This window comes from Rhinichthys klamathensis, unplaced genomic scaffold, assembly GCF_029890125.1.
Source record: "Rhinichthys klamathensis goyatoka isolate OS25496 unplaced genomic scaffold, OSU_Roscu_1.1 h1tg000032l_1, whole genome shotgun sequence".
Taxonomy (NCBI): domain Eukaryota; kingdom Metazoa; phylum Chordata; class Actinopteri; order Cypriniformes; family Leuciscidae; genus Rhinichthys; species Rhinichthys klamathensis.
In genome coordinates this window covers 4,899,170-4,923,172 of record NW_026606581.1, presented here as the reverse complement: position 1 = coordinate 4,923,172, position 24,003 = coordinate 4,899,170, and the positions used below count along the sequence as shown (strand labels likewise).

General features: G+C 37.8%; 1 protein-coding gene across 2 annotated transcripts in view; it reads left to right on the top strand.

Moving 5' to 3' along the window:
- fut8a (fucosyltransferase 8a (alpha (1,6) fucosyltransferase)) overlaps window positions 1-24,003 on the top strand; it is a 101,525-nt gene that overhangs the window by 48,860 nt on the left and 28,662 nt on the right. For both annotated transcript variants that reach the window (XM_056245660.1, XM_056245659.1), the window contains one exon: window positions 22,269-22,765. In XM_056245660.1, coding sequence (XP_056101635.1) covers window positions 22,563-22,765 — 203 coding nt within the window. In that variant the 5' untranslated portion in view covers window positions 22,269-22,562. The remainder of the gene's footprint in view (window positions 1-22,268; window positions 22,766-24,003) is intronic.

The following is a 24,003-nucleotide window of genomic DNA, read 5'->3' as shown; positions in this document are numbered from 1 at the left end:
CCCATAAGACTTTCGTTCATCTTCGGAACACAAATTAAGATATTTTTTATTAAATCTGAGAGCTGGATCACTCCTCCATAGGCTTCTTAAGGGATCGAAACTGGCTGGCCCAAAGGTTATTAAAGACATCGTTAAAATAGTCTGAGTGACTACAGTGGCTCAACCTTAAGTTTATCAATCGACGAGAATACTTTTTGTGCGCAAAAAACAAACAAAGATAACGACTTTATTCAACTATTCATTTCCTTCTCTGTTGGCCTCAAGATTTCACGTAGTGGAACTGCGCAACGGTTCTGTGTTGTATGTCACACGCAGGCTCACTATTGGCCGACGCTGGTCATGTGTGTGATGCGTGTGACTTACAACCTAGAAGCTTTGCGCAGTTTCACTACGTGAAATCTCGAGGCCAACAGAGAAGGAAATGAATAGTTGAATAAAGTCGTTATTTTTGTTTGTTTTTTGCGCACAAAAAAACTTCATAAGATCCGGAAAAATCGCTTTGTAGTCCAAACAAGCCGTTGGTTGTAGTTCCTTGGAAAGTGAATTCTGTTAAATAAAATATCTCCCTTTGGAGTGGACTTTGAGCTTTGTAACCTTGTAGATCTTTTTGTATGCTTAAACAGCAACATTACAGACTAACTAAAGTTGAAAAAGTGACAGCATAATAGGACCCCTTTAATGTGAAATTTCATTTATGAATAATCAGATCACAGAGAGTTGCTGGACAATCTTTTTTTAGAATGTTGGATAAGATCAGATACTCCTGTAAGAAACCGATTTGAAACTAGCATTTAAGATCTTGCAGGTCATCTCTTTGAGCATTACTTTTTTATATCATCAGAACATTTTCTCCTGATAAAAAAAGATATGTGAGCATTTATTATCAAAGCTTTGATGACAGACAGGAGATGTATGCATGTGATAAGGCTGTCATTTACTATTCTGTTGACATCTGACAACCTTTCACATTTGTTTCTTTCATATTTGTCTCCATTGTGTTTACTTATTTTTTAAATTTTCTGATAGATATAAAGAGCACGTTGAGATGGCAGTCAGACTTTCTTCATGTTTTACTTCTCTACTTTATAAAAAGAAAAAACACTCTGGCATATAAGCAGACATACGTATTAGGGGTGGAACGGTACATGTATTCGTACCGAACCGAAACGGTTCGGTGCACGAATTTACACGGAGAATACACGGTATAAAAATAAATAAAACTCGCGTGAAAATTAATTAATGTAATGCGGAACTACTGTTAGATACGCGGGTTCTTTAGGGACACATAATCTGTACCATCGGCTTAGCTCTGAACGCGCGTTCACTTCAAACGTTGGCTTTATACGCGCTTTGGACTAGCGTCGAACTAGACGCGATAAACGCGAATTTAACGCTCTATTCGGGTTTGGTGTGACCACATAATGAACAGGCTGCGATGTCAAGATTGCAATGCTGGAGTGTGTGTGTTTGTGTGTGTGAGAGAGAGGCGCGGCCGCGATTGAACAGTGGAAACATAAAAAACATACTCCGTCATTTTACAGATCATTAAACCTGCAAAGTGTTTACTTATATGTGTGTACACTCGCAATAAAACACAACATTGTGCTTTTGTCACACTGTAAACTCTTGTCAAACTGTAACCTACAACTGTCACCAAACCAAAATCTCTCTCTCTCTCTCTCTCTCTCTCTCTCTCTCTCTCTCTCTCTCTCTCTCTCTCTCTCTCTCTCTCTCTCTCTCTCTCTCTCTCTCTCTCTCTCTCTCTCTCTCTCTCTCTCTCTCTCTCTCTCTCTCTCTCTCTCTCTCTCTCACACACACACACACACACACACACACACACACACACACTTTTAAAAGCAAAACATATTTATCCAACTACATTTCAAAACAGTCTGTGGGTCCCATCTTTTAGACATTCATCATATTGCATTGGTTTTCATTTCTCGTCCTCGGAGCACTAATCTCACACATTCTACATTGATTAAAAAAGAAAATCGAATGCATTTTTAATGGTAATATTATTTTATACAGAAATCAATTATTTATAATTCAGATGAGAATAATGTTACATTGTTAATTAATAATGTTAATTAAAATTAAGGAAAACAAATATATTTATCTGAAATATAGCAAATTAATTTTAAATTAATTCAGGTACAATTACCAAACATATCGCAAGGTCTTTTTGTCTTTTTATTAATTTAATTAATAAACGAATTATATAAAACTATTGTCAGTGCACTACAAATAAACTGGTTCTATGCCTTTATTAATAAAACTTATTTAAAAAATACAATGCCTTCTGCATTTTTGTTTTGCTTTTCCCTCCATTGTACCGAAATCGTACCGAACCGTGATGTCTGAACCGAGGTATGAACCGAACCGTGACTTCTGTGTACCGTTCCACCCCTAATACGTATACACATGTTGGTTTCATTCCACTTGTGAGAACATAGATGCAGTGGCTTTTATGTGATAATATTTATTAAATCCCAACTATAACCCTCACACAAAACTTCAGATGTCCTCACAAGTCAGTTCTTGATGTTTTCAATGGAAGACTTTTTCAACAATTTTGCCCTCAGCAGCATAGCCAAACCTGTACACACACAATAATCTCAGCATCAGACAGTGATGCATAAAATTCCATCATCTTACCAGCTGTTGATTACAAATACATTGATCAGCCTAACAAAACACTTTTCCCCTCAATACTCACCACACACCTCAAACAAATCACTTAGGTAGGTGTTCCTTTAACCTCAGCTCATTCGGTTAGCAAACATCCACACACACATACATATATATACAGTATATATATATATATATATATGTGGAGGAGAAGACATAAGACAGGTCTTTTTAAGGGGGGCGTTGCCAGTCTTGATTACTTAATTTGGGGAGGTCACTAATTTATCTTTAAATATCTGTGACGATGACAGTGACATCAGAGGCTGCTTTGTGACCACCTGAAAAGCTCCTACGGGCACCAGAACCATCGCTGATATTGCCTTGTTTGAAAAACTTTTTGATATTTGTACTTTACTTAATACTTATATAGAGTATAAATAGCAGTACAAGTTCTACAAATCTGATTGTAATCAATAAATTGACTTCTATTTTTATAACAAAGTCTGCCTCCCGGGGCATTGATTTGTTACGTTGAGCCAGAACAGACCACAGAGAAGTCTTCTGTCCGATTGTAAGTATTTTAAAGTGCTTATAATATAGGTCAGATTCGACTTGCCTAACCTGAGAATAACACAAATATGGGTAAAGGTGTCAAATCACGCACCATAAAACATATGCACTGTATATATACAGTGCCTTGTGAAAGTATTGGTACCCCTTCATTTTTCCACATCAATCTACATTTCATACACCATAATGACAAAGCAAAAAAAAAAAAAAAAAAAGATTTGTGACAACTTAGCAAATTTATAGGAAAAGAAAAAAACATATTTTCACAAGCAGTCACTCTTCCTCTAACATACTGTTACAGAGTTTTAGACTGCAGCTAAATGGGTCGCAAATGTGACCAGAAAATTACAACATTATGACTTATTAGATATTTAAAATCAATTCAACATTGGCACTTTTTTGCATTGACATACATTTTTTTATGAGATTTATCAGTCTTTACAGTGCACGACTAATACATGACCTGATTTACAAAATACATTTTTGTGGCGAACAGGACGAGGTCTAGGGTCGTGAGAGATACGAGACCAGTGCGTTGCGCAGGTGTCGCTCATAGTAATTACGCCACCGACCTCACGCTGTCCTCCCACGGCCCTCGACCTCGTCCTGCTCGCCACAATTTTATGAGCTGGTTGTTGTTTTTTATTTTTTTTTTATTTTTTTTTGTTTATCAGTCAAACTGATTCAAGAATCAGTCACACATTATCAGTCTGAATCAGTAACAGCAAACTCAATTAATGTTAGTGCACTTTTAGCTAGAAATGAGCATAAACATGTACAAAAAGTTGTAGTGATGCTGAATTTATTTTTCAGATGTCTGTTATTTGCTGAAGCATTGAAGTTACACTTATTTGAATGCCTGTGTATTTTACCAGGATTGGCCCTGCTCCAGATGCTCAAGTTGCTTAGCAACAGCTTTTTGTGGTCTTCAGGAAATGTTGGCTGAAGGGCTTGTTTGCTGGACAGTGCTTATAGAATCTTTCTTCACTAAATAAATACCAATAAAGTCAGCTCATGGCATCTCTGAGAGCACTCACATGATCTTATTCATATGGCAAGGGTGATGGGGCTTTTCATGGAATCTGACATCTGTGTACTGTGAGCTTACTAAAAAATACTGAAGTCATTGCATGCACTATTTCCTGTCTTATCTCAATAGAGCACTGTGAACAAAAACATATTACATAATGGGTTGATGAGATTAACCAATAATTGAAAATCAGATTTACTTGATTCTACATACTGTGGACCCATTTAAGTGATCACATCACAAAAGTAAGTCTTTTCTTTTTCTTTTTCTTTTTTGGCTGGCCCACTTTGCATTTCTAACTTTAAATGTATAATTAAAAAAAATATATCTGAAATTTTTTATATCATTTATTATGTTGTATTATTTATTTATTTTGCCCAACACTTAAAGTTGTGATATAACGGAAGTAGCGACAGATTTTGTAATCTGTTTTGTACAGTACATCTGAGTGAACTGGATTATCACAAAAGAAAAAAATGTAGGGCGGAGACTTGGTTCTATCCATTGGTTGTTGATTGGATGGAGGCCGTTTGATTCTAAGAAAGGGGTGGGGTTTATGCGGGCTAAACGATTGGATAAATCTGGCATACATCACCAGAGAGAAGCCTGTTGTTTCACCGAACGATTGAGTTTATAAAAACAGACACATTCATGGATGAATCGTTCCAAATAAAATCAATAAGATTCATTTAGAAAATAATAAATACAGTTAAGGTCACAGTTATTAGCCCTCTTGGGGAACTGTGTTTTAAGGGTTGAAGGACTCTCCTTTCTTTCGCCAAACAAAAGCTAATTAAATGTTCCCGAACAGATTCAGTTTTGTCTCTTTAGACTACAGCACAGACTTCCAAAACTCATACCCTTGTTTTAAATGATCATGGACAAACTTCAGTCTGTCTTGAATGCAACATACAGCTGTTCTAGATACTGTGAAGTGCTTGGAAATGGCATTGTAGCTGCCCTCTAAAGATAGGCATTCACTATCTCCTTGCAGAGGTCCAGACTTCTTTGCTCTTTAGCATGGCCAAACTAAAAGAGCACATATCACTCTTTTTACTATTTAAGAGAGATATGCATGCTGCGGTGGTTAAAACTTGATGAAGTCCCAGAAAAAGGCTTAGCTGCATTGAAATCCCTTTACTGTCTTTCCTGCGCCTCATATTTGCTTTGAAGCTGCTGCCACAGCAAACGTTTTCCACAGGAGCCCGCATGAGCTGACTGCTGTCCCAGCGGTGCAGGGGAGAAACAGGATGTGTGTTGACCCGCATCAAATAGAAGAATGCTGTGATGTTGACATTCTTGCACGCTGTCTGCCACACAGTCCATATAGCAATGTTCAACATACAGTTACTTACAGATAAACGTCTTAGAATGTGTGTATTTAGCAGCTATGACCTTTATGGCAATTGAGCGTGTGTTTGTGGTTGGTTGCAAGCCAGGCTGTTAATTGAATAATGAAGGCCGATCAGCATTCTTGTATCACGAGATTGGAGTAGGTCCAGTGTCTGCAGTCCTTCTTCAGGTCCAGCCCCAGCTTCATCTATCCACAGCTAGCACTGTCAGCTTTCGAGAAACCAAGCATTGGACAAAACATTGCCTCCTTTCATTGTGGCTCTAAGATTAGATGTTTGGACGGAGGTCACCCATCTCCTTTGTTTCCTTTTAATCAGACGATGGCCCTGTGGGCCACTGTCAGAGATCACTGCCCTCCATTGTTTAGGGATGTCAGAGGAGGCAGATCTGCTTAGAAAAGAGCCTTTGGATGCAGTGAGAGGCTCCATTGTGGTTGTAAAGAAGGAGGATGAGGTGCCAGGATCAGCCAGAGCTCCATGGCTCTGTCTCTATTGTGACTTAAAGATGTTTGGCTCAGAAAGTCTGAAAGTGGCAGCCATGAGTTACAGGGGGATGGAACCAGCTGCGACAAACACACTAAATTAAGAGATCTCTTAGTTACAATTGTAAGGATACTAAGAAATTGGTTGTTTATACACCGCAAGTCAAAAGTTTTGGGTCAGTCATTTAAAAATACTTTTGTTTAGCAAGGATGCATTAAAAGATTGCAAGTAAATGTTGTTCTTTTTAACTTTCTATTCATCAAAGAATCCTGAAAATGTGTACTTAAGATTAACAACTCTTTTCAACATAAGACATAAGAACATAACATAAGAAATGTTTCTTGAGCATCAAATCAGCATATGAGAATGATTTCTGAAGGATCATGTGGCACTGAAGACTGGAGTAATGATGCTGAAAATTTAGCTTTGCTATCGATTTGAAAGTATAATTACATTTTCAAAATATATTAAGACCATATACAATGATGTCTTACTCTTATCTGTATGACCATAAATGACAGTATTTTAAGTTATTTCCCCTGTTATAATGAGACAAAATCATTTGGCATTTTGTCAATTTGTGTCATTGAAGTCCAGTGATGAAATATGTGTGTCTTGGAAATGAGAAAGGTGAAGTAGGCTCTTTTTCTCCTTATCGCTCATATTTCTTGAAAAAGCATAAAATTTTACTTTGTGCATCTGCCATTGTCACCGCATGTTAATGAACTCACAAATATTCCCCCATTGCATAATCAACATTATATATAGTAGTTTAATGTACTAAAACGCTGTAAACTTTTTCTCACACAGTAATTTTTTAATTTTGGGTGAACGATACGCAATACAGATTGTCACTATCCACGATACATTTTGTTGCATTTTTGTTTTATGATATTTTGTGACACAATATATTGTTACACCCCTAATATAAAATAAAGGAGAAGTATCCGGCCCCCAGGCGTCTCCACAACATCGAATCTAGTCCCCTTTAAAAAAGGTTTGGACAGCCCTGTTCTAGATAAATATGACGGCTGTGCCTTCATCCATTGAAGCAGAGAATCAGCACCGACAAGCAAGAGAGAGAAAAATCAAGTAATAATCAAATAATAGCAGGCGAGAGAAAACTCAGGTGAGACATATGTTCCGCCAATGAAAGGCTTTATCCTCCACCCATGAAACAACAGGGTGAGACATTAGCATGATTGCTTTCACATCAGTGCACTCAATACAGCCAGAGGTGGTGAGTTTGAGGACGGGCAGAGTTCTGACATGCCCGCTCACACACTCATGTTCTTTTATCCCTTGGAGGCAGTTGCAAACCGATTAGGCTTTTCTAGCGAAACCAACTCATGGAATCATCAGTGCTGCTCATTAACCAAGCGATACTCAGATCAATACTCCACGCAAGCCTAAGAAGAGACACTGAGCCTGATTTTTAACAACTCACTGCGTCTTCTGCTGCTCACTACAGTAAAGCAAACGCAATGGCATCTCTCTCAGCTACTAACGTGTAACAACCACCTTGGCTAATTGCTAATAGCTTATAGTTTAAAGGGAACATACACTCACCGGCCACTTTATTAGATACCCCATGCTAGTAACGGGTTGGACCCCCTTTTGCCTTCAGAACTGCCTCAATTCTTCGTGGCATAGATTCAACAAGGTGCTGGAAGCATTCCTCAGGGAGTTTGGTCCATATTGACATGATGGCATCACACAGTTGCCGCAGATTTGTCGGCTGCACATCCATGATGCGAATCTCCCGTTCCACCACATCCCAAAGATGCTCTATTGGGTTGAGATCTGGTGACTGTGGAGGCCATTTTAGTACAGTGAACTCATTGTCATGTTCAAGAAACCAATTTGAAATGATTAGAGCTTTGTGACATGGTGGAAGTAGCCATCAGAGGATGGGTACATGGTGGCCATAAAGGGATGGACATGGTCAGAAACAATGCTCAGGTAGGCCGTGGCATTTAAACGATGCCCAATTGGCACTAAGGGGCCTAAAGTGTGCCAGGAAAACATCCCCCACACCATTACACCACCACCACCAGCCTGCACAGTGGTAACAAGGCATGATGGTTCCATGTTCTCATTCTGTTTACGCCAAATTCTGACTCTAACATCTGAATGTCTCAACAGAAATCGAGACTCATCAGACCAGGCAACATTTTTCCAGTCTTCAACTGTTCAATTTTGGTGAGCTCTTGCAAATTGTAGCCTCTTTTTCCTATTTGTAGTGGAGATGAGTGGTACCCGGTGGAGTCTTCTGCTGTTGTAGCCCATCCGCCTCAAGGTTGTGCGTGTTGTGGCTTCACAAATGCTTTGCTGCATACCTCGGTTGTAACGAGTGGTTATTTCAGTCACTGTTGCCCTTCTATCAGCTCGAACCAGTCTGGCCATTCTCCTCTGACCTCTGGCATCAACAAGGCATTTCCGCCCACAGAACTGCCGCTCACTGGATGTTTTTTCTTTTTCGGACCATTCTCTGTAAACCCTAGAGATGGTTGTGCGTGAAAATCCCAGTAGATTAGCAGTTTCTGAAATACTCAGACCAGCCCTTCTGGCACCAACAATCATGCCACGTTCAAAGTAACTCAAATCAACTTTCTTCCCCATACTGATGCTCGGTTTGAACTGCAGGAGATTGTCTTGACCATGTCTACATGCCTAAATGCACTGAGTTGCCGCCATGTGATTGGCTGCTTAGAAATTAAGTGTTAACGAGCAGTTGGACAGGTGTACCTAATAAAGTGGCCGGTGAGTGTACTTGAAGTGGAGGTAAATTATTCATGTGCAGGGCTATCTGTCTTCTCTCATTCTCTCTCTCTGATGTTATGGTCATATTCATATTTATTTATTTGTACACATCTGTTCAAAAGTTTGGGGATAGTAAGATTTTTTAAATGTTTTATTAAAACATTAAAATGATATTATTATAATTGTTTACTGTATGGCCTTTGATCTGTGTAATGCATCCTTGCTGAATAAAAGTATACATTTCTTTAAAAAAAAAACCTTGCTGACCCTAACATTTTGAATAGTAGCCTATATGTTATTTTTTAATGTTTAATATAATATAATATAACTATTTTTTTTTTTTTTTTTTGTAATAGAACTATTATTTAGTATTTAGACAAATAGAAAAAAGTTAAGATTCTTTGTAAAAAAATAAAATATTATATTTAGCTTGACTTCTTGGTTGACAATCAATATTCTCTAAAAGTTATGCATCTCCAATTCACTTTCTCTTGAGAAAAAAAACAACACATTCAGTTTTTAAGAGTTGTTGCCTTATTTTGTACCCTATTTGTGGAAAGTGCCCATTATTTTTTTTTCCCAGGGAATAGCTACAGAAGCTGGCATGGTGTTAAAACTATTTTTTTATTTCCATTCCACCAAATACTATCCTTTTGATAGTTTTATGCTGTCTTTTCTTCCTTTTGAGAGTCCTGTGTGTGATTGCTTCACAGTAAAGGAATGTAATCACCGTGTCAAAAACGCCTACTGTTCTCTCACTCAAAACTCAAATGGAGAGTTTGTTATAACAGAGGTTTCATGCTCATATTTTGAGCAGCCACGAGTCTCTTGACACTTCCCACATTGTCCTGCCTCTCACACCTGTGACCCCAGTAACATTTCATGGCTTGCACTGCATTGATTTCACAGCTTGCACAGTATTTATGCAATGCATGATTGCAAGAGTGCAACAGATGTTCATGGGAAAGGTGAAAATAAGTCCTTTAAATATTTTCTTTTAATATTTTTACTTTGAGTATACTTTGAGATATATAGACCAGCACATATTGCCATTTTTTCACTCATAGCTCAAAGCCAGAATGACAAGCCAATTTTCCCTTTGAGCCTCTCTTTCTGTCATATTCTTGCATGCATTCCTAGCACACGTGCCGGAGCAAAGGTCATCTAATGTATGGGCTCATAAAAAGAGCAGATCAGGGCTGAATCGAGGCTTAATTTATCCTACAGCCTCAAACAGCTAACCTGACACTAAATACATCTGACAACCTTCCAGACACTGCCGTAGTGCTGCTCGACATCGAGTGCCTTTTCCATTAAGACAAAATATAGCTCTGTACTTACCTCATGACCTAAGCTGTAATATGTTCTCACTAAACATCCATCCACTGTTCATCTACTGCTATCATGATGCATACCGATTTATCTTAGCTCGCTCTTGATAGCCACTATACCTATACCATAAAATATACACCCACATGTACACTCAACCTCTTCATTCTCATAAGAAGCTAAATCAAATTTATACCCAACCTCAGGCACACATCCCCAATCGCACTTGCAGCTCACCAAGAGTCTATTATAGCTCTTGACTCAGCACTCTAAAGTGCTGAGAGGATTCAGCTCCGCTCTTTCTGGCTGCTCTCTTGCTGGAGTTCTGTTGACTCCTACAGATGCAGATTTTACAATTAAATAGCAAGGACTGAGCAGTCATATAGTACAAGATCAGAAGTGGTTATGGTCCATTACTGAGACAAGTATTATTATTGCTCATATTTAGGGTTACGGGTTTGTTCTAAAGCCCTAAGCCTGAAGTGCGAGATCATGGTCCACAGAAAGTCTAGTTTAGCTGAACACGGTGCATAAAAAGAGAAGCATATCCCATCCCATGCTTGAGTTTTAAACTTTGCCGCATACCTCGTTTCGCACTGTTTGTTCTACATTATATGAATGATAGCCAACCCCACTTTGGGCCAGTAAGCAACCACCTAGAAACTAACTAGAACACCCTAGCTACCACACAGCAATACTCTTCAATGGCTTAGCAACCACTCATCATGGTGGCAAGTTTTGCAGAGGCAAGCACCACTTGCATTTTTTAAGCTAATGTAAATATTTAGTTTTATTTATTCTTTTATTATTTTACATCATCTCTGTCTGAGATCATGTCTTGATCATCTGATCTGATGAAACTTGAGTGAGTTACTATGACTTGATTTCAGTTTCCATTTGGGGGTTTCATGTTCGAAGGCCTTGCTCATGCAGAGACAAAAGCCTAAGTGTAATGAGTGTGTGTGTGTGTGTGTTTAGTAATTCATGGCATTTGTCTTGAATGTATGTATTTTTACGCATATACATATACACACTCAAATACACACACACAGTTATTAAATGAATATTAATATTTAATTAATATATCTAAAATGCAATAATTACAAACATGCAAGTTCCATGCTTTAGGGCTGTCAAAATGAACATTTTTGTTTTTACCACGTTAAAATCCAAAATGCAGCAATATTGTGAAATATTCTTACAATTTAAAATATCTGTTTTCTATTTGAATTCATTTTTGATTTGTATTATTTAATTATTTCTGTGATGTCAAAGCTGAATTTTTTAGCATCATTACTCCAGTCTTCAGTGTCACATGATCCTTAAGAAATCATTCTAATATGCTGATTTGCTGTTCAAGAAACATTTATTATTATTATCAATGTTGAAAACAGAAGTCGTTATATTAGTATACAGTAGCTCAAGTATTCAGTGTGGTTTAAACCGCTTCAAATACACACAAGCTAATACACCTAGAGAGGGAAGACCAGATTGCCTTAACAGGTGTTGCCTGCCTAATGTGACACTTATTGAATATAAAACTGATGAAAGAGACAAACCAAAGCTTTTCCCTCCTAATTGCCCTCCCACCCCCTGTTCGAACAGACCCCGTCTTTTGCATAATTATTTTTTATATACACACATTCACAGGTCTCTGGGAATGTTTCTGTTCTTTCCGAGCAGGTGTGACCTTTTCTCTGATCTGTGATAGCCGCAAGCCACTCATTTTACATAGTGTCTCAGCACACACACACACACACACACACACACACACACACAATGAGTGCAACTCTGTTGCAAACATGCAAGGTTCTTGCACAACTTTCACACTTCGGCCACAGTTTCACACTATAGACATTTCTAATCCTCACACAAATTGTTCACAACCTAGTTTTTAAGATGTAGGATGGCACAATGTTCTATCTAAAGCCATTTGATCACATTATGACATGCCTCAGATATATAGATATATCCAGTACTAAAAAGTGCAAAAGTCTCAGGCACGTCAGTATTTTCACCCCAAAGAAAATGGTTTTAAGCCAAAAGGAACTGATTTTCAAACACTCCTTTTGCCATCAATTGTAATAATCCAGTGAGATTTGTGTATGCATAAGGAGTCTGACAACAGCCTGTATGCTCCACAGAGATCTGATCTCACCATCATTGAGTCTTCATCTATGATTACCTGAAGAAACAGAAAAAAACTGAGACAGACTAAATCCAGAAGAACTGGCAACGTCTCCAAGACACTTGAAGAAATCTACCTGCAAAGCTACAGTACTGTGAAAAGTTTTAGGCACTTGTGTAAAAATGCTGTAAAGCATTATCAATTAACTACGGTTAACTTAATCAAATCAATATTTAGTGTGACCACCCTTTGCGTTTAAAACCGCAAAATTTTTGTTGGATAACAAGTGATAGTTCACACCAAAATGAAAATCCTTCCATTTACAAAACCTCATTGTCTTTTTACCATTGACTTCCATTTATGTGAACAAAAATAAATGTCAAAATATTTTCTTTTATGTTCCTCAGGAGAAAGTCATACAATTTTGGAATGACATGAAGGGGGAGTAAATAATGACATTTTCATTTTCCCATTGCGTCTAGCTGTTTTATGAAAAATAATTTAGCAAGACAGAAAAATATTGCATGGCCATTATGTTCTTCCATAATTCCTTCTAAAAAAAAACTTGCTAACTTTCTAATTCCAAAAATCTTTCCAAACTTTTTTTGAGTCTGACTAGTGTGCATACTATTGTCTGCATGGGATCAGCATCAGAGGAGCTTTGCAGCTTAGAGAGAACGCTGATCAGAATTTAAGAGTTTTAAGATGCGAGTTTACTCACGCCTAAATTTAAGCCTACATTTGCATATAATTGATATTGGGATCACTATGAAAACAAGATAAATGCAGCTTCCTGCAATGCGGTAAGAGTTTACCAAGGGACAAGCATGCCTTTTGACCTGGCCAAGTTTATTCAATGCCTCCATGAGATTTCCACAGAAGCTAATGTGGAAGAGCAAAAAGTAACAGCTAGGGCTGGTGTTTTACAAGCAGTTGAGGTGTTGGAGCATCTGGTAGTGATGATTGCTGAGATAAGCTGCATCCAAAAGCTGAAAAATGCTTTTTTATAAATGTTATAAAATATAAATATTTAAAAAAAAATGTTATTTAATGTACATTATGGTAAATACTTTGAATGTTACATATACCTGCAGCATTTCAGCCATAAATTAAGTATGAATTTTAGCTAGATTATGTTCAGTACCCGTCTAGCGATTGTATATTTATGCATCTAATTATTTAAATAATTAAATAAGAGTTTGTTTTTTCAAAACATCTATCGTATGTCATTATGTGTAGTGGCTCGCGTGATTTATGTTTTTCACTTCAGAACTTCCATTAAGGGAACATAGTGAGCTTCGATGCTCCCAAATTTTCACAGTGCATTGTGGGACTTTTTAGGAAGCGAACGTTTCTGTTTTAACATTAGTTAACATGAACTAAGAATTAACAATACTTCTAAAGCATTTATTAATCTTAGTTTATTTGAAAAAAAGAGTATTTGTTAACATTAGTGAACTAACATGTAACTGTATTTTTATAAACTAACATTAACAAAGATTAATAAATGCTGTACAGAATATATTGGTCACTGTTAGTTCATTAGACATTATTGTAAATTGTTACCATATAAATATTAAGTTATTAATTTAATTTGTGAATTGTTATATTTAATGGGCTAAACTGTGTGATAAATCTCTGTTTCGATATTTAATATTGAAAATAAACGTAATTTGGATATATTAGATGCATATTTTATACTCCAGGTCTAGAATTGGGAACCACTGATATAATTAAAATTGTAAATTGTTTAAATGTACATTTTGTCTCTAAGTAGTTCATGGTAGAAAACTGGTAGTCCACTTTCTTGTTGGTTGATCTAAGCAAAAGCACAGCTGTCCTCTGAGATCTTTTTCAGTAGGGAACAATTTTCCATCTTGCGTCATCCTTCTTGGAGTGACCTTGAAATTTATTGTGTCAAATTTCTAGAGCTGAAATCTCAGGATCTAATATGAAAGATCAAGTCCACGTACATTTCACTTGTAACCCTAGTAGTCCAGTGTGAACACAAAAAGAACCAGAGCAGTTTGTCACCTTTTGTGTTTTTGTGTTTGTATGTGATGGCCCAGTGAACCTGCTCACATTTAAGCCCCATGGGTTGTACTGCTCTAGATACTGTACAAAACGTGAGGCATGTGCATCAGACCACACCTGAATATGACATGCTTGTTTTTCATCTTTCTGAATGATTAAAGCATTCACCTTCTACCTGAATGGAGAGCTTACAGGTTATCAGTGATTCCCACAGGACATTGGATCTGTACAGGAGTCAGGCTGCATAATGCTATGTGAAGTCAGTGGGAGTGGTCCATAGAAATGTAGAGCTCCCACAATGTACCTATACTGGAATGAAAAGAGCTGACATTTTGCACATCAGTATGGGAAAGGAAATTTTGGAGTCTATTATCCTTACTGTGTGTTGTGTGTGATTGAGAGAGAGAGAAAGAGAGAGAGAGATAAAAAAAAAGATAAATCTTTAACAGCGGAACATGATCGCCATTTACAGCTGCAATAACAGAGAAATGACAATAAAACATCATTTAAAAAAAAAAATCGACTGAAGATTTAGGAAGGAACCAACAGAAAAAAGAGGAAAGATCAATACGCTACTGTATTGTGATAGTCTATCATCACAACTTTGAATCGATAAGCATTTATAATTATTGTTAGTTTGCATTTTAAAGGAGTAGTTCACCCACAAATGAAAACACTGCCATCATTTGTTTACTCTCATGCTGTTCCAACCCTGTATGACTTTCTTTCTTCTGAGGATGAGAAAAATGTAAATGTACCATTGACATCACAACGGAAGAGAACACAGTCATAAATGTATTGAATGGCATAAAGGTTAGTAAATGGTCACAGAATGTTCATTTTTGGGTGAACTATCTATTAAGAGTCTGTCATTTCCAGCACCATCAAGAAAAATAATTGCATTTAAAGTTTGTAGAGAGTACAACAAACTCTTTCGTGTCACACTGAAGAGTTTCTGAGTTATGAAAAACCTAATGGTGAAAGTCAACATAGCATGACTGCATACATGGCTGCTCAGCTATATCAAGTGCATGAACTGACTTTGTTTTTTGCACCATCAACAAGAACAAGCTGATATTATGACTGGGCTTCGGCAACAACATCACAATATGGTACATATTGATGCAGGTTATTGCAATGCAATTTGATTGTGATTTGAAACTGCCAAGTGAGTGTAAGTATTTTAAAATGTATGAAAATTTTAATAGGAAGCCAATGCAATGTTAACAGAACCGGGCTGATATGGCAGTGTTTCCGCTACATTCATTCTGCCGTGGCGGGCCGCCACACCTAAAATCATCCCGCCACGGCTGCAGCTTCTCGGTCCGATATTTGTTATTGTTAAGCCCCACTAAAGGCATACAAAACATTGTAAAGCACCATAAAGTTTTCGCACTATATTCCAAGACTTCTAAAGTCATTCAATAGCATAATGTGAGGTAAAAATGTATATTTAAGTCATTAAGTTAAATTTAATGGAAACTCATATCTCCTCCGTCATTCTCCATTCAGCATTCAAACAGCATGTCACGTTCGGGTACGACAGTAACACGACGACACTCTCTTCAAGATCAATGTTCCCATTATTATACTTTATTTGTAGATAAAGATCTATAGTTTGCATAAAATTACTTTATCTTGCTGGAGTTTATAGCGCTTTCTAAATCATATTCCTTTCTCCCGGGTGTCTGTTACTACAGCACTAGAGTAAAGAGCACTATGAATTGTTCTTCATGCGCACTGTAAGTAAACTGAAATTTAACACGGGATGCGCATAATCGCTTTGCCGCTCTTATAGAGGGAATGCATTAACGTCACTTCCCCGCCGGAACACGCCCCCCTCAGCGGGACTGAGTGGCAGAAGAGCTGCTGCGTGACTGGAGTTAATAGGGGAAACTGCGTTAACGCGAGTAAAACAAACTATTATCAGTTTAAACTAAAAGTTGGACTCGATATAGTGTTCCTTACAACTTATCAAAGATCCAGTGATCCATGGATATTGACATGCAGCCAGGAATCGTGTTTCCTGACATTTATATGTGCCTGATTTCGACGCCGGGGAAATAAATGAAGACAATTTGCCTGTAAACGTTTTATATAAATACAATATAGATAGGTCTAAATCCGAGTGATCACTTACATTAATGTTATACTGTATATCATCATATCGTCCAGCCCTAAAACTTGTATAGTTTTTTGTCAGTGTTTATTTAAAAACATCCAATTATGCAGAATATAGTCTGTTCTGTAGCTTTTTGCAGTCTGTAAAAATATACAGTACCTCAGATTTCTGGTCAAATCTAGTTGTACAGTCAATCGCAAAGCTCTTTCCCGTTTTAGATGTGTTTTGTGTGATTTTCACGGCGTTCACGCTGAAAACAAATGCTGCCGCTCAGTCTTTTTGCCACTTGTGGGCGTGACCGCATTCACTCCAGCCGACGGTGACGTCATGCGCATACCCTCTATTGGCGCCTTTCATGTTATAATGCTTAGGGGAGGTTTAAATACCTGGGATAAGGGGGCGTGGCCAATGGGAATATCACTCATGGGCCACGCCCCCTCCCCTGGCGAAATGGGCCTGCCACCACGGCTGGAAAAAATCCTAGAGAAAACACTGTATGGTCATACTTCTTGGTTCTAGTAAGAACTCTAGCGGCTGAATTTTGGAACTGAGTTTTTTTATTAAGCATGCAGGGCAACCACCCAGTAAAGCATTACAATAATCTAGCCTTGAGGTCATGAACGCATGAGCTAACTTTTTTAAGTTTGTCATTGAGAGCATATGTCATAATTTAGATATTTTTAAATGCGGTTTTACAGATATTACAAATGTGGCTTTCAAATGAAAGATTGGTATCAAAGAGCACACCCGGTTCCTAACTGATGATGAAGACTTGACAGAGCAGCCATCAAGTGTTAGGAAATTACTAGTCATCCAATTTTTTATATTAATCCTAATCCATATCTATCCTAATGACAATCATAACTTCTGGAAGCATCTCTTTCAATAGCATAGTCGGTATAGGTCTAACATACATGTTGTTGATCAATCTTCCAAGTAAAGAAATTCATAAAGTCATTACTGTGTTGTTGGGAAACGTCTGAATTTGAAGCTTTATTTCTCATTAATTTAATGAGAATTAAATTAATTGTGTTTGTTCTCTTCAATGAGTCAAAAAGTAAGCAGATCTAGCCGTTGTTAAGGCCTTTCTGTATGCAGTAACACTTTCCTTCCACGAAATGCGAAATACCTCTAGATTTGTTTTCTTCCAGCTGCGCTCTATTTTTCAGGCTGCTTTCTTGAGGGCCCGAGTATGCTTGTTATACCACGGCATCTGACTATTTTCCTTAATCTTTTTTAAGCGCAAAGGTGCGCAACTGTGTCTGAAGTGCTGGAAAAGAGAGAGTCTTTCTGTTGCAACATCGAGCTATCTGGTATGCCGAGGAGTAGAAACTGATCAAGAAGATTATTTATAAAGCAATATTTAGAGGTAGAAGTGATAGTTCTAACATATTTGTAACATGGAGTTTGTTTTGCTGCCCTGGCCTCGGTTTGGAACAAGAAGGGGAAGAAAGATACTTGAAACCCTGCAGAAATCCACCCTAACCTGAACAGGCTGTTGTTCAGCCCTGCACGCTTTTATAAATGCAGGCATTAATTATGGATTTATTGCTGTCCTTGTCTGTGCGCCGCTGTGTCACTATGCAGATCTCAATTATTCATGAGCTGTAGAAGGGGGGTAAAGGGTGGTGCACTCTTGCGGGACGGTGCAGTTTACAGATTATTTCTTTCAGCACCAAATCGTCTGGTTCGCTGTATTGCAGTATTTTAATCATTTGCTCCCCAATTCTCATTTAAAACTAAGACTCTCACACTCTGTAATATACATTTGTATATTAAACTGGCAATCTTAGCTTCAGCACAGAGTGTACTGAGTTAATTACAAGTTTAAATAAGTAGAATGTCATGCTGAAGAGGCACTTAATACAGTGTAGTAAAGAGATATGTCGTCCTGCATTGCACTCTTCTGCCCTGGAGAAATTATGTGTCATTCATTCGCAACACAATCACAACCATTTAGAAAATATTGGATGTTTAAAATCGAGTTTTGAGGAGAAGGATTTTGAGCCAACTGTATTTTACTGAAGAACTTTTTTTCTCTTTTTTTTTGCTACTGTATCTTTAAAACTTTAAAACTAAAAGATTTATGACACAAAATACTTGTATAAATAAATAGATGTATAATATCTATGTAATTGTATACACATGCCATGCTCGCGTGTGTGTGGGTGTGTGTGTTGCTTTTATTCAGCATTAAATTAATCAAAAGCAATATTAAACACTTTTACAATGTGGCAAAATAATTTTTCTTGTTCTTTCTATTTGTCAAAGAATCCTGATTGGATCACGATTTCCACAAAGTACAACTGTTTTCAACATTGATAATGATAAGAAATATTTCTTGAGCAGCAAATCAGCATTTTAATATTTCACTATATTGTTATATTACAACCATGGTGATCATAAAAGACTTCTTTTAAAAAACATACAAAAATCTTATCTTGTTTTATAATTTAAGCTGGGGAGTTTGGGGAAGGAGCTTTTCGATTAGAATATTTGAGTACGTCTACACAGTGTACTGGTAATTTAAAAGAGCAAGGAAAAGCTTTAATGATTAGATTTGAAGCTAATTTCAGTGTATGCCAGCAGGAGTGTGGATAAATCCCAGAGTTTAGTGTGTAGTAGTGCCCCATGTGCGCGCACCGTTGACTGCAGTAGTGATGTGCATAAATAGCTGCCGGTCTGCTGTACTGAGACACTAGCAGAAGGTCACTCTATTGATTCAGTCCCGCACTGCAGCCTTTGATTACTGGGTCTGACACACCACCGCAATCTATAATGCATTGTATATGCTCTGTGCAGAAATCCATAATGACTCTCTATATTCCACCCTCATTCATAATGAAGGATAAGCAGTGCCTACGTTCCCCAATCTGTCAGATAGTCCCCATTCGTCAGCCACTTTTACATGCAGAGTGAGTGGCACATTATTTCAGCTCTGTAAATGGTTCACTTTTAAGATACGACCTAGGCTGCTCGTGGGTGTGCTGCGTGTATTATCTTGAGATTGTGATACAAGTGTAATTTGAATGTGATTGCTCATTTAAGTCAATAAATGAATGGCAAGCATTCACAAGTTGAACTAAAGTCACAGAGTGTGTATGTGTGTGTGTGAGTGAAAAAATAAATTATATTTGACCAGAGTTTGCAGTCTGAATTGAATGCGATGAGATTAAAAAAGACTTCACTGGATTCACACGAAAACGAGAGCGTGACCAGTGTGTTCAGTGTGCATGGAATACAAGACTACTTCTTACAGTACAGTGTACAAGTAATATTGCCTGCTATTTTTTAAATTATGTGAAACAGAATGCATTATGCAAACATCTCAAACAGTAACATGCAGCATGGTTGTCACATGACCTCATTACGTACATTTCATTTGCATTTTTAATCTTGTGTGAAAAAACAATAAGCCTTCTATCTTGGCAGTCAATAAAATGAGTAAAGAAAAATTGTGGTAGGTTTTTAGATCTTCTATATTTTGTATATTATTTCTGTTCATTTGGGACATCATCAAACACAGACAATACTTCATGCAGTTTTGGAATATTTATATAAAATGTATATAATTATTAATTTTAGAAATAGTTTTAATATTAGGTTTCATACCCCAAACTCCTTTATTTAGTGTAAATTAATTAATTAATTTGAAGAAAAAAAAGGTTTAAAAAAAAACTAAAAAGCTTTTTCCATCCATCCTATATACAGGTCCTTCTAAAAAAATTAGCATATTGTGATACAGTTCATTATTTTCCATAATGTAATGATAAAAATTAAACGTTCATATATTTTAGATTCATTGCACACCAACTGAAATATTTCAGGTCTTTTATTGTTTTAATACTGATGATTTTGGCATACAGCTCATGAAAACCCCAAATTCCTGTCTAAAAAAATTAGTATATTTCATCCGACCAATAAAAGAAGTGTTTTTAATACAAAAAAAAGTCAACCTTCAAATAATTATGTTCATTTATGCACTCAATAGTCAATACTTGGTCGGGAATCCATTTGGAAAAATGACTGCTTCAATGCGGCGTGGCATGGAGGCAATCAGCCTGTGGCACTGCTGAGGTGTTATGGAGGCCCAGGATGCTTCGATAGCGGCCTTAAGCTCATCCAGAGTGTTGGGTCTTGCGTCTCTCAACTTTCTCTTCACAATATCTCACAGATTCTCTATGGGGTTCAGGTCAGGAGAGTTGGCAGGCCAATTGAGCACAGTAATACCATGGTCAGTAAACCATTTACCAGTGGTTTTGGCACTGTGAGCAGGTGCCAGGTCGTGCTGAAAAATGAAATCTTCATCTCCATAAAGCTTTTCAGCAGAGGGAAGCATGAAGTGCTCCAAAATCTCCTGATAGCTAGCTGCATTGACCCTGCCCTTGATAAAACACAGTGCACCAACACCAGCAGCTGACATGGCACCCCAGACCATCACTGACTGTGGGTACTTGACACTGGACTTCAGGCATTTTGGCATTTCCTTCTCCCCAGTCTTCCTCCAGACTCTGGCACCTTGATTTCCGAATGACATGCAAAACTGAGCAACAGTCCAGTGCTGCTTCTCTGTAGCCCAGGTCAGGCGCTTCTGCCGCTGTTTCTGGTTCAAAAGTGGCTTGACCTGGGGAATGCGGCACCTGTAGCCCATTTCCTGCACACGCCTGTGCACGGTGGCTCTGGATGTTTCTACTCCAGACTCAGTCCACTGCTTCCGCAGGTCCCCCAAGGTCTGGAATCGGTCCTTCTCCACAATCTTCCTCAGGGTCCGGTCACCTCTTCTCGTTGTGCAGCGTTTTTTGCCACACTTTTTCCTTCCCACAGACTTCCCACTGAGGTGCCTTGATACAGCACTCTGGGAACAGCCTATTTGTTCAGAAATTTCTTTCTGTCTTACCCTCTTGCTTGAGGGTGTCAATGATGGCCTTCTGGACAGCAGTCAGGTCGGCAGTCTTACCCATGATTGCGGTTTTGAGTAATGAAACAGGCTGGGAGTTTTTAAAAGCCTCAGGAATCTTTTGCAGGTTTAGAGTTAATTAGTTGATTCAGATGATTAGGTTAATAGCTCGTTTAGAGACCCTTTTCATGATATGCTAATTTTTTGAGACAGGAATTTTGGGTTTTCATGAGCTGTATGCCAAAAATCATCAGTATTAAAACAATAAAAGACCTGAAATATTTCAGTTGGTGTGCAATGAATCTAAAATATATGAAAGTTTAATTTTTATCATTACATTATGGAAAATAATGAACTTTATCACAATATGCAAATTTTTTGAGAAGGACCTGTATAAGAGATATTCAGGTGGTGTGCAATGACTACTGGGTAAATTTTCCTCTACTTCCTGTGAAGTGATATATCTATCGATGTGTACTTTTTTTATGGTTTTATATGCTCTGTACGATTTTAAACCTCACTTAATAAATAGAAAACATAAATAAAATGGAAACATTAAAATGTGTTACAAAACAAAATTCTTTAGATCTAGGGTCTCTCTTTTTCTCCATATCACTCTTATTTCTTTTGTCGTTTCTTCTCTGCTTTTCCGTAACTGATTAATTTTGAGGGATTCATTATGCGCGCTTTCATTTTTCTGCTGACTTGACATCTAACTTTCACAGCTCACTCCTTGAGCTCACTCTAATCCTCAGTAACAGCTGTATGACTGTTGCATTGTCAGCTCAATCCAGTCTCATATCCTTGAGAAGGAAAGGGTGGAGCTGATAGATAATCTCAGAGCTCACTTACGCCTTTATCTCTCACAGTCAGCGCGAGCAGCATGTCCTATCATCTCACTGATCATATATGCTGCTGTGTTTTTACAGGACCAGAAACCATTGCAGAGGCCCTAGAGGAAGAGGAACTCATCAGAGCCATCGGTTCTCTGAAGTGAAGTCTCATCAGAGAAGTCTCAAGGGATCTCAAACCTCCCCTCGCCTTCTCTGCTGACATGATATAACCTCCAAGCCTCTAAGCGCACACGCAAACGAGACCCAGCGACCCCTGAATCCCCCTTCCGCTCTGGAAGAGCCCCGAGGTGGTGCGCTACCGCTGAGCTGAGCATGCCTCAAACTCCTGTGTTGTGAAAGGAGTGTGTCCGCTGGACAGCCCTAGGCGCCATGCGTCCGTGGACGGGCTCTTGGCGCTGGATTATGCTGGTGCTGCTGGCCTGGGGCACGCTGCTTTTCTACATTGGGGGTCACCTTGTGAAGGACAGCGAGCATCCGGAACGGTCCAGCAGAGAGCTCTCCAAGATTCTGGCCAAGCTGGAAAGGCTGAAACAGCAGAATGAAGATCTGAGACGCATGGCTGAGACACTCAGGTTGGTGAAATGTTTCAAGTCTGATATTTCTTTCAAATTATTCCATTTTCCTTGTTTATCTTCAAACCTGAGATACTTGGTTAGTCAGGTACTCTAAGCCAACAGGTTTGAGAAGTCTAATATGTGATATGTGAGCTGGATTATAATCTTCCTACATTTCCACAAGTTATCCCAAAATGTATCTAGCTAACCACAAGCAGTATATATATATACATATATATATATATATATATATATATATATATTAGTAATATTTTTTACAATACTAACAATACTAACATTACAGTTTAATATCTAATATTTTTTTATTTTATTTCAGCATTATTTTCAATCTATTCAATCTATTCTTTCACTACAATTCTGTAGGATTGGGCAAGATTGTTGACTAGTAGTCCTCTAACAACCAAGTATTTAATAGGTGAAGTCATCAAGTTTATCTTGTCAATTTATTTGTATAGCGCTTTCACAGTGCACATTGTTTTAAAGCAACTTTACAGAACATCCTGATGTTAATGTTTGTAATATTCTAATATCTCAATGCTTTATAGTTGATTTTAGCAGATTAGAGCTGAGTGATAATAATCATAATATAGTTTAAATTTTGCAATGACAAACAATAAGGAGTTGAAATTTGCAAAGCTTTAAAAAGGATGAATTATGAGGGTTGTAACGTGTACTGTTCTTTAGGTTGCTAATAGCTTACCAGTCCTTTCAGCATGGTAAAACCCTCCCAGAGTAGTTGCGTTTATAAATTCATATATTTAAACTGCTACTGACAATTCATCATGTACAATACATTTCAAGACAATTTGCTTTCAGACAAATGTTCGGTGTTAGCAATGTTTCTGTTATCCCTTATGATAGTGTAGCTCTATTGGTCTGTTTTCACATGCTGGGTTACAAAGGGTCTGATCTTGTATGGTCAGGTTTGCACTAGTCACTTCCTATCATGTACTGTGGCATTTTGACATATGGCCATTGGGCTAAATTTGAACTGCTTTGCTAGTTAAATGATCATTACCCTTAGGGAAACCTTCTATAATCATCGGATGGAAACGCATTTCCTCACAGGTCACCTGCCTGCTATAGTTTTCCTCTAAACGTGTGTGTGTTGTGCTTTAAAGCCGTGTGTTTGCAGTATGCAAACTTGTGTGTAACGTGTATTTCACTAAGCTGTGGACTTGTCATCTATCTGCTTATGCATTATGTAAACTCAGTTATGAGTGTTATTGTAAATT